This window comes from Melopsittacus undulatus, chromosome 7 (genome assembly GCF_012275295.1).
Source record: "Melopsittacus undulatus isolate bMelUnd1 chromosome 7, bMelUnd1.mat.Z, whole genome shotgun sequence".
Classification (NCBI taxonomy): domain Eukaryota; kingdom Metazoa; phylum Chordata; class Aves; order Psittaciformes; family Psittaculidae; genus Melopsittacus; species Melopsittacus undulatus.
In genome coordinates this window covers 29,321,597-29,337,036 of record NC_047533.1, presented here as the reverse complement: position 1 = coordinate 29,337,036, position 15,440 = coordinate 29,321,597, and the positions used below count along the sequence as shown (strand labels likewise).

Below are 15,440 nucleotides of genomic sequence, written 5' to 3'. Positions count from 1 at the left end.
AATCCATAGCCATTTGAAACCTAAAAGGTTTTTAGCCACAAGGGTATCAAGGTTTTGGAAGCATCCTCAAGGGTAAGTTTAAGGAGACACATAGCCCTTTTAAAACTATGTACGTACTGACATGCTTGCCCACAGTAGCACTGTATTAGGGCAGCCCAGGTTCTGCATGATGTTATCATGTACCTTGTTTTAGGGAGATGAGTGAAGGTATAGGTCAGAGCAACTTACTCAAGCATGCTACTACATAATTCAGGTAAAGTAAAAAATAGAGCAGTCCCACTTCCTAATTTAAAAGTAATACCCCTCCTCCCACATAACATATCATTTGAAGTCTTCCTCAGTGGCTTACAGCCACTTTCTCTACAGGGTTTCTATTACCAATCTCAACAATTGCTGCAGAAGCAGCAACATTCACAAACTAGTTTTTTCACAACAACTTATCTGGTAATTCAGAGATAGTTGACAAGTGTAATGGCAACAAGCCTAAATACAGGGCAAGCTTTATTTCAAACTTATGTTTGCAGCCTTCTTATGTGGACACAATCTGTTAGTAACTCTTGGAGACACTGAATATTGAATTCAAGCTTAACCAAAATAAATCGTGAAAAACTCTCCTGCAGATCCCTCTTACATATCACCAGATCTCTACTAGTAGAGGATACCACTCTGGATAAACAAACTTGGAGGCAGAGCTGGGAACTAAAGCTTCTATTCCTTTTACCAATCTGTTGTCCAACTATTTTATTATCTGCAAAACAGGTCAGAAACCTGGACACTCCAGGCTTCATTACAATAGCTCCAATTAGTATCGCTGTTGAGCATTCCTACTGAAGATATATAGGCAGAGGATTTTTTTCCTACCATAGCCACGTAATAAACTTTAATAAAAACAAAATTGTCAGGAGATACCCTACAAGCTACCCTGTTACAAGATGAGATTATCTAGAAAAAGCCACTCTGAAAGCAAGTGTTCAACTGTAGGATTTACTTTTTTCATTTTCCTTCCCTACCAACTTAGAAGATTAACACACTACCTGTTTGTCCTTCTGCTGGCTTCTGTCTCCTGATGGCCACAGCCTCCATGAATCATTATCAATAACATCAGCAAGAACAATTTCTTTTGTCAGAACATTAACACCAAATTCTATCTAAAAAAGACAGGAAGAAACCTACTTTAGGAACCATACAGTGATATATTTCCTGTCAGAACCAGGATTGTGAGAAATCAGATTCTTGTACCTTCAGGTCTACGAGAGTGCAGTTTTGAGGTTGCCATGATTTTTCCAGGATCTCAAAAATAGCTTGAGTAGAACGAGCCATGATATCCACTTCAGTCTGGCCAATAGTAAGTCCAGCAAAACAGAATTTTGCTTCAATTATCTGCTCCTCAGACCACTGTGGGTCATTAGCAGCATCATCCTGTTGGGAAAGCAAACATATACATTATGTAATTTAAGCTTGCAATAAGCAGGAAAATTACTATGAGAAGACAATGCTATGTTCAGTTTGTTTTTTCAACAACAACAAAAAATACAGACTTCAAGCTAGTCTTTTTTTATGATTAGCACTAAAAAAAGGGACAGCAACATTGAAGACAGTTTGCTGTAACACCTGAACATCTTTAAAAGCTCCCTGAGTTTGGACAGTGCCAAATAACTGACTCTACAAATAACACTTCAGGTCGTAGTCCACAAGGCACTTCCTTCAGCACATACTTCCAAAGTAGTTCAGCATCCTACACGAACAGCTAGCTACTGACCCTCACCATACAAGTACTATTTGTTTTAATTTCTTCAAATATATTAACACATATGTTACAATTGATGTGTTAAGCTTATGCCCCCAGAAACCCTTATACCTTATAAATAAGGCATTTTTCTATTTTATGTAGTTTGGTTTGTTACTCTTTAATGGGTCCATAAGCCAGTATTATATTATGCACACTTGAGACAAAACAGCTGTTGGATAAGGATGCAAGAAAACATTAGGATAGCAAAATCACCAGTACTAAGAGGATTGGTGAGCCACTAGTACCCCTTATTTGTTGGTTTGTTTGCATTTGAAAGCATATAATGCAGAGTTCTAGTTCTGTTTAAGTTTGATTAACATCACAGTAAACTTACCTTGTAAAACATCTCAATTTTGGGTGGGTAGAACTTATACCCTTCCTTAACACCAGGGTTTCGTTTGAGGAAGGAGCCAGTAGCAATTCTTCTGCACACCCATTCAATTGGGATCATTTCACAGTGAGCTGCTATAAATGCTGTGTCACTCTGTTTCCTGACAAAAGCCGTTTTGATTCCTAAATAGAGAGATGCCAGTTTAGTTCCATTACTAGGCACAGTCCACAGTTGAAACAGAGTCACAAACATCTTTATTCTAAGTACCACTCAATTTTGTTCATCTCTGGACTTTTAGGACATACTGTATCTCTTCAGGGTGTTTTAAGCCCACTGGCCTTGCAAAAAGAAACCAATGCAATTACCTTCTACAAGTCATTAGTTTTGCCAGTTTAGTCCCACACTGCTTGCTTGTTGCTCAGAACCTTGTGCTCTGGTCATAAATCCTATTCTTGCAAATAACTTTGATCACAGAGCTTAAAAAAAAAATAAACACCAAAACAAAACCCCCAACACACCTATTCCTTACAATGGTTTGCTTTCAAACAAAAGTTAGCAGCAACCAAGTACCCAACCATGGCAAGATGACTGCTAAGCCTACTTGGCACCTGCCAGAAACAGAAGATAGCAAAGGAGCTGCATCTAGCCAAACCAAGAAGAAGCTGTATTCCGTACCAATTTCAGAGCCATGAAAGGAGAACTGAAAGTCTTAAAATACAGTATTACCATTGACTTCTCAGATTTTGTTGCACTGCAAAATGATTTAAATTATCAGCTGCATTTTAAGACACTGGTAAATCCAGGCATTAAGACCCTGCATGTTTTACTACTACATTTTTCATCAGTGCAAATGCCAGCTTTTGAAGGCCTGACATTAGCTCTATTATAAAGGGAGAGAAACTTTAACAGAACTTTGTAAATCATCGTCTTTGAAAGAGTAGGTTAAGAAGAGTTGCGCAAAGCAAACAAACTACTTCCATGATAAGGCATTCACATTATCTGCCTTTTATGCCAGTCAAATAAGCAAACTGGAGAACCACCCAGAAAGTTCTTTTGTTGCCTCAAAATGCAGCTCTTGTTTACTCTTCATGTTTTTCCACAGCACATGAAATTACCAAGCATAAGCCATTTGAGAGGATCTTTGAGAGGATCTACAAGTATGGCCTCCAGACATTGAAATTTCTGTCTGTAGGATATTAGCTATTTTCAATTGTTACCTTATCTATTGCTCTATAATACTTAGGCAAAACATCTCATTAACTGTACCTAAATGAAAACTGGTAGTTATAGTCACCTGGAAATAGTATCAGAAATACCTTCGAAGCTTCTCTATGCTGTATGCACAACAGGCGTCCCAAGAAAGCCAGTGACTGAGGATTATACTGTATGACTTGATGTATCCTTGTCTCAGCCCATATTTTAAGAACTAATTGCACAGAAATATAGGTAGATACAACCTCACAAAAATCATCTATCTCTTCCCCACATATTACATGCTAGAACTTTACTGTTTGACTGTTTGAGAACCATTACTACACCTTACAACATATAATACAAGTTTTAAAGTAACTCATCTGGTACTTAATGCTTGAGCAAATGCTTTAGAGTGCACTGAGCATGCAGCTACGAGCATCTTAACCAAGTTTACTGGTGCCTGTATTACAGTACTGTTTGAAGCTCAAGGCAGTGCAAATTCCTCTTTGCAACTTGCGAACTTCTCAGTCAAAGACACTTCAAGATGCTTTCTTAAAGTAAAGACACTGGCTTCATTTTTTGGAAATGTGCAAAACTTGAGTGACTCAAGTTAGTTACATGCTCCATGAAAACTCACTTCTAGCACCAAAACCATTTTGAGTCTCTTAATGGAAACATTACATTCTCCATAACATTCAATACTGACCAATAAATGCGGACCACACTGCAAATGCACAAGTGTTTAAGTACAAAGCGTGCAGAACCTTTATGTTGATACAGCATAAACAACTGAGAGGGAAAAGAAAAAAGTTATAAAAAGATATTCTAATTTTAACACAAGTTTCACACATCTTAATAGTCTGCTAGTGCTACTAGCTAGCAGTGACTTGTAGGCAGATGTAGTAAGAAAGGCAAGATGCATCCAGACAAGGGAACACGGGGGAAGGGAATAACTGACAGAAGTTGAGGGGAGCATGAGGGCTGCGTCCAAACAAGCAGAAGCTATTGCAGTGTTATCTGTTACTGGAAGATTACTTCGGATACTCTTATGTTACAAATGAGTAAGTCACCCATCCAGCTCTGCAGTCCAGAAGGAAAGATCTGTAATACATAGGCATATATTCTACCTTTGAAATACTTACCAGATTCTTGCAGCAACTGAAACACACAGCTAGTTGTTGTATTGGAAATGGCAGCCTTTCCTTCCATTCGGTCCTTCCTGGCCGCATTTCCAGCTGTTATTTGGTCTTTAGACTGCATGAGAACACATCCCGGCATATCTGGCAGCTCGAACACTTCTTTTGTTTTACCTTCATTAATTTTTTTACCAAGTTTCAGGTCTAAAGAAATAAGTAATGGATGAATGAACGAAGTTTTAGATTGAAAGAAATGCTTTACTTCTACAAGCACGTCCACCAAGTTCGCATACTTTATACTTTGTAAAGCGAGACCCAGCAGGATCCCGTGCTGCAGCCCGTGCGCCACCGCCAAGACCGCATCTGCTGGCAATGTGATGAGGCTGCCCCAGTCCCCCGGGCAGCAAAGGCGAAACAACCGCCCAACATTTCTGCCCGCAGGACTGCGGCGCCACGAGGCGCAGGGAACGTCGGGGCACCTTCCCCCTTGGAGCAGCGAGTTCTCCTCCTCCGGCTGCGCTCTCCAACACACTGGCACCGGTTTTTGCTCGCCGCCGGCGGTCGGGAGGTGCCGTCTGAGGCGAGGCGGTGCCGGGGGAAGCCGCGCTGCTTTTACCAGGCACTTTGGTGTGGTTTAGCTTCCGGACAAGCACGAAGCTCAGGAAACCGAACGGCACCGGCCCGAAGCACGCTCCGCCCGAGGCTCGAAACGTTCATCTCGAAGCGCTCGCCCGCCCCTCCCGCGGGACGGGGAGCAGCCGGTGCCCCCACGAGAAAAGCACAACCCAAAGCAAAGCTCTGAGGAGGACAAAAGCTCGCTCCCAAGGAGCTACACCAGAGCTCGAGTGACCGGGGACCTGCCCCCCAGCAGCGGCACCCGCCGACCCTTCCCCCGACCGCTACCGGCTCCCCGCGCTCGCGGCGTGCCCTGCCGGGGAGCAGGCAGTTACCTGATGCTGCGGGGGCCATGGCTACGGTGTCGGGAGCGGCAGCAGACACCTAGGGCACAGAACAGACGCTCAGCACACGCCGCCGGACCCCGCCGCCGGGGTAAGAAGGGGCCGGCGGAAGGGGCGGGCAGGCGGGGCCGCGGCGCCTCCCGCCAATCACGGCCCAACGAGCCCCTCTCCGCCCCGGCCGGGCCCCCTCCTCCCCGTGCAAACACGGCACCGGCCCCACTGCCCGGCCAATGCCGCCCCGAGGGCGAGCCCCCGCCTTCCGGCGGGCGGTGGGCAGCGGGCGCGGGGAGGGGAGGGCCCCCCCGTATGTAAATGAGGGAGCCCGCCCCGCCGGGCTACTGGCGGCCCCGCGCGGCGCTGTTGGCTGCACGCAGCGCAGGCGGGAGCGCGCGGGAGCCGCCGCAGCGGGAGCGGGACCGGGGCTGTCGAGCGGGGCCGCGCCATGGAGCTGGAGGAGCTGGGCATCCGGGAGGAGTGCGGCGTGTTCGGCTGCATCGCCTCCGGAGTGTGGCCCACCGAGCTGGACGTGCCCCATGTGATCACGCTGGGGCTGGTGGGGCTGCAGCACAGGTAAGGGAGTGGGGGGAGCACGGGAGTCGGGACCGGGATGGATGGGGTTACTGTCCTAAAACGGCGGCTCCGCAGCGGCTGCCCCGCGGTGGTCGGGGTTCCGCTTCAGCTCTGAAACCGACGGCGGCAGGAGCGGGGTCGAAGGCGAGAGGTGCGGCCGGGGGCCTGCCCGGTCCGGAGCGTCCCGTCCCTTCCTCCGGCTCCGCGCCGGCGGGGAGACCCCGCAGCATCCTTTTGGCGGAGCGCAAGGCATGCCCCGAAGCGTCCCGGGCCGGCCCTGCCGACGGAGCAGCTCTCGGACGTGCCTTGGACCTCAGCTGCATCTCACTTCAAGCGGCATCTGTTCGCGCAGCCCCCGGGGTGGCGGCGGGGATGCGGCCGTCGCCCCGTCCCAGCCCCGCCGCGGCGGTGACAGGCAGACGCTGACCTCCCGCCGGCGGCGAGGCAAGCCCGGCCGTCATTGCCGGCGTCACTCGGGATGCTCGTGTGAAATGTAATTCACACACGTCGGGGCTGCCTTGGGGCAGTGATTCTTGAGGCTCCTACTAGCCCTAGTTGTGAGTCTTCATCACCATGATACAACGAAACTTTCTTATACCTGCCATGGCTATGGCGATGTGAAACAGACTAGGATCACTGTAATCCGTAGGAATGCAGAGCTGCAAAATGAAGTTTGGGTTCTGCATCCCTTTGGTATTCAAAGTAATAATGGTATGCACTGACATATGCTGATCGTTTTCCCAGGGGTGCCAGAGGGGGATTATGCTCCTTGTGGGAACACATGCACGGCGAAGCGCGCACGCACAAGTTCTGTAGAACATGCACTGCAAACACCTATACCCTGTGCTTAACTTCCCACTTGTAATCACATTGCCGACAGCCTGGGGAAGTGAGCTTCTCCTGAGTACCCATGCAATGAATAGATAAAATGATAGGTTCTTTGTATTTCTGATGTCGCAGACATGCTTTGAAATGGCTTTGGACCAACAAAAGAAGAAAGTTTACATTGAGATTTTCTGTTTATTACAACAGACTTTCGTCTACTTTTACTGGTAAAATCCTGCATCCCTACATGACTCTAGTATACTAAGACTTGTTTTCGGGCTGCAGGTGTATCATTCATAAACAATATATATTTGCCAGTGTCCATCAAAAATGTTTTTATTGGGAGAGAGAGAGCTGCAGAATCCAAGGAAAAAAGCCTAATGAGACTAATTAAAAGTCTCATTTAGGTTGCACCATTTTTCTGGGAAAAAAGCTTACCTCATTTGTGCTTACGCAGTTACACTGGTGGGCCAAGAAAATAAAATGATTGATGTATTTTCATTACTCTGCATCTTATTATCTCAATTTTCATTGCAACCTTATTTCATGATATTTTTAATGATGGGCACTTGACAAGTATATTTGATTTCCATGAGCTGTTTAATATCAAATAGCCCCTATGGACGACACAACTGTAGACAGTAATGCTACTGTTGTGATTGAAACTGGCAAGATGCACACCTAAAAGCATGCACACGCTATCTCTGATTCTGATCTTTAACTCAGTAACTGACAAAACTTATAAAGGTTGCTTTCTAAGAGGCATAAACATGATTGCATCTGTGGAGTGACGCAGTCTATTCAATTACGTATACCTTTGCAAGCACTCGACAGAACTCTTATTAAATGGCTGAGATATTAATGTTCCCGTTTCCTTCTTTAATGTTTTATCTAACCTTTTTGCATTTTCCCTGCTGTGAGGTGTTGAAGGGTTGGCATCGCTCTCAGGCAGTAACAGGATTTAGCATTAACTGTACCTGTAAATGGCATTAAGCCCATTTTTTTAAACTTAAAACCCAAGAAGTGTCTTAACCATATTCTTTAAAAAAATAAGTAAATATGTAAGAGAGGAATGATAAATATAATGGTCAGTTAAAATCAGAGGCTTATGTGACTAACAGAAGTTTGATTGGCCATGACAAACACAGTCCTCAGACCTCACTTTTAAATTAGTAAGGATGTTTAGGTAATGATTACTGGCCTTAGATACTCACAGCATGTTCTTTTATATGCAAATTAGTCCTGTGCAATAAAATAGATTTATAGAATTTGGCCCTTAATTCACTTAGATATAAAAAACTAGGATGCTCAAGCATGGTATTGTGTCAACCTACATTTTTTAGATGACTGGTCTACAAAAAAGAGGGAGCTGTGTGAAACATGTTATAGTTTCTAATCTTTGAAATCTTGTCTGCATAAGTAAAGATCCAGGGTATTTGTTACATGCCACAAAAACATGCAGCATAAAGTGCTCTATTTTCTGATACAGCTGGTAGCAGTAGCTTGAAGGACTTTGCTGTTTCTGATAAATGGCCTAAAATAAGTTGATGCTTTATGTTATGATGTTAAAAAGATAATACGGCACTGAAGAGATGTACTCCAGTGAGGATGCTTGTAACTGAAAACTTGAAACTCTCTATGCTGGGTCAAGACACCAAAATATTGAAGAGGCATATTCAATGGCATGTGTTTGAGCGGGGCTAATTGTTTCACCAAATCTATTCTGCATGAAAAATCGGGGTATATTTGTAAGCAAGGTTCTGGAGTGGGCCCACAAGTAGTACATCATGAAAAATAAGAGACTTGGAATTCACTATCTTGACATAACTTTAAAATGTGTGTAGGGATGTAGTTTTGGTTGGTTGAGTGTTAAGCAGCTGCTAGATTGCTGAGGCTTAAATTCATATTCCTTTGTAGCAGGAGTTAAAATGTGGCTTTTCATTGGCTTTAAATCTATAATGGTGAGCTATGAATTAAAATGAAAACCGATATATTCCTACTCACGGGCTAATTAAGGCCTTCTACACACTTAACAACATTGTACCAATTTAACTTGAGACCATTTCAAAGTGATTCTCATCTGATTTTAACACATTTTACAGTTATGTTAGCACTGAATTCTTATTATGACTGAAACCTATAGCTAGCGCCAAAGCTAATTGTGCTACTCCGGTGTCAACATTAGCAAGGCTTAAAAGTGGATGTTCTAAAACATCTTTACAATTTGTAAGCTAGGGAAGAAAGCCACTGTAAATCCACTGATAGCATGCCAAAATAAAGTCAGGATATTGGTAAGGAGACAACTTTCTTGGGGGTGGTGAAGGAGGAGGAGTTCTTTGAGTTACAAATCTATTAAACGTCATCTGAGTCCTTGACCAGGACAAATTTGCAAAGGTAATCTTGGAACAAATGTGATTTCTGTTAGCCTTTTGCAAAAGTCCCTTGAAAATGTTTGGCAGTAATACTATGTACTGAAACCCGAGTGCGTCCAGCTTTGTACTGGTTATTAAAAAAAGCCTTTATAAGTTCTCTTCTGTGCAGATGGAAGTCCTGTTAAGTGAGGGAATACTCCTTGTCCCAACTCACCTGGGTGTATGTATGGAGTTTGTTATGAGAATCAGTGTAAACTAGAGGGGAGGTTGGTCACCATACTTTCTTGATGGCTTTCCCTATAGCTGTCCACTATGACAACCCACACAATAGAACCCAAACAATCACCAGTGTAAGTTAAGAACTTTTCTTTCAATCTAGTAGAAATACTGGTTGCTTCCCATTAGCCATCCTTCCAAATAGCTACCCTCAGTATAGCATAATGAAAGTGCTTATCTACATTTTATATACAACCTCTTGGCTACAAAATAGATATTTAAAAAGGCCATTTAGCAAGCTATTGGCAATCCTGTCTTACACCATGAATCTTGCACACAAAAAGTTTGCAACTGGAATAGTAGTTGTATGGGAATTTTCTGAGGGACATGGATATGCTACAGGTAATGTTACTGATAATTTGGTATGTGACATATTTAACACTTCATTTCATCTCAAGAACCTATTATGAGTTTAGCATATCCCCGGTCCTTAGATGCAAGAAGTGCAATGTTAAATGTTTTTATTATCTAAACGTGAAATGTTGTAAGTGAACATATTTCTTTGTAAATTCTCTGTAGAATATACTGGCTAAGATGTATGCATAGCTAGGGACTGAGTCTGTGTGCTGTTTTACCAGAATATTCATGCTGTATGTACTGTTAAAATGCTCCCCAATTTCAGAGACACTTACTGAACACACTATCTTTTAGTTCTATCTTGGTTTACATTTATAGGCCATACTGTGCTGCTAGATGCTGACAACCGAGTTTAATTACATGCCACAAAGCTCACTCCTGCAGGAAGAGAGGAGGAGGGGGACCTTTTTGTTGTGGTGAGCTGTTATATTGGCTCAGTTGTTTTACATAGCTTCCTGCTGGGCTCAGGTTCCTGCATGTGCATTTTCGGAAAGCCAGATTTCTATTCTACCCAAGCTCAGATCTCTTAGATGTACATGTCACAAAATGCAGTTTGGTATCAGCTCTTATCTCTGGATGTAGAGAAACCACCTGGAATGAGATAACATAAGGACTGGAAAAGCCAGGAGGGAAATGGTGCCTAAATGTTTGTGCAAGAGGACATTTCAGAGACAGTTTAGGTTTATTGTGGCCATCAGACATTCCATTACATTAACCTAGCCACAAAATTGGGGTGAAACTGTTCACTCCTCTTTACATTGACTGTAGTTGTTATCCAAGAGGGCATGATACAGGTCTCCAGTAATTTTCACAAGCTGTTGGTTTGTCTACCCATACCTTAAACGTGAGCTTGTTGCCTGGAGGGAGGGTTGTACACAGCATGGGAAGTTCATGCTGGGTAGTTCAGTTCAAATAAAGTGTCCTGGCTGCTCTTTGCTGTCTTACACTACTTCCCTCAAACTTGAAAAAAAAAAAAGTAAGGATTGTTTAGAGGGGCTTTTCATTAGGCTAGCTTTAATTAAATCAGTTCTGTCAGTTGATTAACCACTTGTCTGTGTAAGCTCTTGTGCCAGCACAAAGGAGACCTTGCTGCTGGAGGAGGCACAAAGGGTGGGTCTGGAAGGAGAGTCTTTTAAGCTGACAATGATGCTGACAGTGCTTGTGGATCCACCACCAATGCAGGCATTTCTCCTCCCTGGAATTCATTCTCCATGCATTTGGCCCAAATACAGTCTGGTCTACCAGGAAATAATCTAAATGGGGCATTCTGAGGACTTTCCAGGGTAACACCCCTATGAAAGACATGTAAAGTGACCCATTCATCTCAGTGAATGTGTGTGCTTTAGAGAAGAATGGAACTTTTTAGGATAGGTAAGTGTGGTGATTGCTTTAGTTATCTGCCATACCTCATAAAAAATCAGTATTGTCATTTGCAAATGGGAGAGGAGACAGACTTGCCCTCAGTTATCTGAACCCTTCCCCGGTAATAGTGCAGATATTTGAGGAGAGAGAAGATCAAATATCTGTTTATAGCACATATGCATCCCATATGCTGGGATGGTCCCCCACCCCAGCATATGCAGAAGAAGCAGCTAGGAGTGTAAATGCTGATGAAGGAATTAAGTGTTGGGTTTTCCCCACCAGCCTTGCATAATTGAAAAGAAGTTCTCATGACTTCGACTGTTTGGTTAATTGCAGAGGACTTACTTGCTAGGAAGGTCACAGAGATGGTAATTGGAAATGATGGGATGAAATTTGAACTGTACATGTTTTGTTTTATCAAAGTGTTAATTTCTTTCCATTAAGACTGTTAATTATGCCAGTAAGTGAGCCAAGGCATGTAGATAGAGGTTCTATCTTTTATTAGACTGATGTCACTGCTAAATGATTATGTTAAGGATTATGATGGGAACTCATAAGTTGTTTTAGTTTATATGGCAGAAGGTGAATATATTAAAGGGGAGCAAGCACATATTCATGTGGGTGACCTACACTCATAAATATGTCTGTCTAATTTTCTACTATCTGAGAGAATCTCTTTGCATGCTAATTTAGTAGAAAGTTCATTAAACCAACCTGTTGTATGGCTGATGGATCAGCATACCGCTGTGTTCTGTTGAGGTCTTGCATTTCCTCCTGCTTACAAAGCCTTTCTAACAGTAACTTTTTGCCTTCTGTTACTGTGTGCACTCTCTCTGTTAATAGCTTTTGGAAGTGGAGTATGGCATTTTCAGAAGCACTTTTCTTAAGTGGAACAGGTGAGACCTCTGTGGACAAAAGCAAAGCATGTAGTTAGAGTGTGCAAGTTACTGAACTGCTGACACTGACATCTAGCTAGATTCTACTAATGCTGTCCTGTTACGCATTTTTGGCAGGCACTGCCAGGTGTTGTGTAAGAGGTCACTGTATAATGTCAAGGAGGAATGAAGCAGACCTTGTAAAAATCACTAGTTTGAAACCTTCAGCTTTGCCTAGATACTGCCTTCTGCCAGACGTATTTGCCTAATAGGCAATAACTGAAAGTATGTTTAATCACATAGAAGTTAGTCCTGTTAGTAGTTTGGGATGGTGAACTGAGCAGGTTGAATTCAGATGTTGTGATGTTTGGATCTGTTTGCGTTCCGCTGTCTGTAGACAAGACAACAGTTTAGTATTAGAAATAGGGGCAAGCCTCCTAAAACTAAGATTGTAATCCCTAAGTGTTGGACTTTTTTATTATTAGAGGCCTGACAGTTCTGCCAGAAAAAAAAAAACAAACAAGCTCCTGACCTTTCCTATGTCAGATAGCACGCCATGTATTTCTACCCATCCCTTCATTTTTCTCTCTCAGTGATTCTGTACCATATCTTCTCTTTGAAATAGCTGCATTAACGTGTTTTCTCTTGGACAACATATTAGACATTGCATGTTAGACTTTATACATCTAAATACCTGTATTTTTTCCTCTCATTTACTGATGATGGTATATGAAGAAACCATGACTGTGGTATATTGTCTCTGTTTTCCTCTGAGCAACACAAGTAATTAAGACACTTTCTTTTTAAAAAAAATTATCTTTTCTTTGCACTTGATTCTTACAAATGATATTTATGTCATTCATACTAGGGGTGAGGACTGAAATAAACTGCAGCTTTCCTTAGGCCCACATTTTTTATCAGGACTCTTCTTTTGCAGATTTTTGAGGGCAAGAGAACCTTGACTTGGAGCTCGGTGTTAAGTTCTAGGATTTCTTTATTTTTAAACTGTTTTAGTACTAGAAATTAGAGTCTGGCATCCAATTCAACAGCAGTGTATAGGTGCTTTAAAACATCAGGAACTCTTACCATCATTCCATGTTTTTCTCTTGATACTCAAGGATCCTGTGTTTACTGTTACATCTCCCACTGAAACTTAGAAGAGAAAACCAAGGTGACTATTTTGAAGAGATTCTTAAATACAGTCACACACCAAAAAACCTTATACTACAAAAGCAAATGCATTGGGACGAGTGACCTGGAGCAGTAAGAATCTTCTAGAAAAGTTAGGTACTGGATTGGCACACAAAATCAGGGTGGAGACACATTTATTTGGCAGATGCCTCAAAAAGCTTAATAGCTTAAGCTGCTTTTCTGAAAGGTTACTGTTTTACTGTCTCCTGCATCAGCATTTACAGCACAGATTAGATAGTCCTTTCTAGCATGCTAAATGTAAAACAGCCAGGTTGGCTCAAATATTCTTGGTGTTAACAAATTCCATTCACAGACAGCAATAAGCAGTAATAATCTTCAGTTTCTGTATTTGGAAGAAAATGCCTGTCTTAAGAATGTGACTGAACACAAGAATGAGATAGGTAAGAAGTAGTGTCATCATCCTATGATTGTGTGGATGTCATTCCAGCCTCAACTAATGGCATGACAATATGGGGCTCTTGGACAGTGCTTTAGGGCTCTGATTCAGGACAGAGGGTAGCTGGCTTAAGATTGGCTCCAGCAGTTTCTGTTTAAGCTATCCACCCTCTTTGCAGAAATGGTTCAAGTCTTCAACTAACATCTGTGACACTGCAAATACAATTTTACTACTATTCTAGTACTATTATTCTACTTACCATTTTGATGAAAACCAGAATTAGTTCTGGTTTACTATAACTCACTGAGATCTAAGCTGCAGTGGTTAATTTGCTTCTATAAGAGCATCTGATTTGCCTGTAATAGGGACAAATGCCCCTGAGAGCTGGAGCAGTCATGAGAACCCTTACAGCAGACAAAAGGTTAGCAATGGGGTTCAGAGGTCTTGTCATAATAAAACAGGCAAATTCTGTTTAGAAAACTGATTATGTGTTAGCAAAATTAATATAATATTTAACAGGGCTCAAATAAGCATCACTGGTCTGGATTTTTTTCTCTTGACTGTGGTGTGAATTGATGTGAATTGAATTAATGAAGTTTACTTTTTTTGAGTCTCTTCAATTGGCTTGATTGTTACAGATTTCTGCAGTTCTAAATGGTATGAGCTTGCAGCTGTCTATCAGTCAGACTTTACATGCCTTGCTAGATCACCTCTAAAACCTGACACATTTTATACCACCATTTCACTGTATCTCACGTAAGCTTCCAAAAGCACAAAGATTCTCCAGTCACATTGAATGCTTCAGGTGCTTTCTCTTAGTGTTCTTCTAAACTACTCCAAAGACCATTTCCTTTTGCTGAGTTTTGCCTACGTGACCATGCAGATACAGGCTTTTCAGTTATTTTCCTTTCCCATTCTGGCCACATATTTCACCCTAATGCATGGGTCAATAGGCTTTAAGTTTTGTTTTAAATGTTTTGTCTCATCATTGAAGTTTTTAGTACCTGATAGGAGACTTGAACTTTCACATCCCCAGCCTGAGGGACCCAGTGGCTGTCTTCTTAAGATACAGTCAACTTCATCGTAAAATCTCATTTTTCTCCTGGGATTACCAAGGTGCTCATTTTCCTTCTGCAGTGCGCGGTATTCGTATTTTAGGTTCTTGTACTTTGTGCGGCACTGTTTCCAGTCTCTGTCTATGCCACGCTTCATTAACCTTCTGGCGATTTCCTCAAATATTTCTTTATTTCTTGTGGCCCCTTCAAGCATTTGTTGTATCTTTTCATCTGACCATATGTTTATCAGAGCTCTGACTTCATTATCACTCCAGTGTTTTCCTGCTCCAGTATCGTTAACTGTAATAACTTTAAAATGATTTTGTGCTTCTTCCAAGGGAACATGACTGTCTGAAAATATAAACAAAACAACTTAGTGTTCCTGAATATATATACATTAAAGTGTAATTGTAGCTAGTGGCTTGGTAAGCAGCTGAAGGATTAATTCATATTTATAATAATCTCTTATTAGGAAACTTTTAGTTTTACAATGTTAATATACATACATGATTACCCTTCTTTTAAGTATGCAAAATACATAACAAGTAAAATCTCTTGTTTCTCCAAGGCATCTAAAATTCCACATTTGTCAGTCTAATTTTGTTGCTGTTGTTGGTTAAAGACAGATGTATCCAAGTGCTACATGCAGGAAAGCAGTAGGCCTTAAGCTTTAAAGCAACAAGATATCAGCATTGATAAGAAAACGGGCTTCCAGTATAGTTTCAAGGCAAAGTGTCATGCAAATGGAAAT

At 42.1% G+C, this 15,440-nt stretch overlaps 2 protein-coding genes across 3 annotated transcripts in view; one reads left to right on the top strand and one right to left on the bottom strand.

The window, feature by feature from the left end:
• PAICS (phosphoribosylaminoimidazole carboxylase and phosphoribosylaminoimidazolesuccinocarboxamide synthase) overlaps nt 1-15,440 on the bottom strand; it is a 36,835-nt gene that overhangs the window by 3,656 nt on the left and 17,739 nt on the right. The window contains exons 7-14 of one of the 2 annotated variants that reach the window (XM_034064723.1): nt 14,639-15,040; nt 13,133-13,198; nt 11,886-12,076; nt 5,401-5,449; nt 4,457-4,654; nt 2,124-2,302; nt 1,240-1,419; nt 1,035-1,148 (exon numbers count right to left, since the gene is read on the bottom strand). In XM_034064723.1, the coding sequence (XP_033920614.1) occupies nt 1,035-1,148; nt 1,240-1,419; nt 2,124-2,302; nt 4,457-4,654; nt 5,401-5,449; nt 11,886-12,076; nt 13,133-13,198; nt 14,639-15,040 (1,379 nt within the window). The remainder of the gene's footprint in view (nt 1-1,034; nt 1,149-1,239; nt 1,420-2,123; nt 2,303-4,456; nt 4,655-5,400; nt 5,450-11,885; nt 12,077-13,132; nt 13,199-14,638; nt 15,041-15,440) is intronic. The other variant, XM_034064724.1, reaches the window with a different exon arrangement.
• The window catches only part of PPAT (phosphoribosyl pyrophosphate amidotransferase), a 44,334-nt gene continuing 34,741 nt past the window's right edge, over nt 5,848-15,440 (top strand). The window contains exon 1 of the mRNA XM_034064725.1: nt 5,848-5,979. Within this exon, the coding sequence (XP_033920616.1) occupies nt 5,852-5,979 (128 nt within the window). The 5' untranslated portion in view covers nt 5,848-5,851. The remainder of the gene's footprint in view (nt 5,980-15,440) is intronic.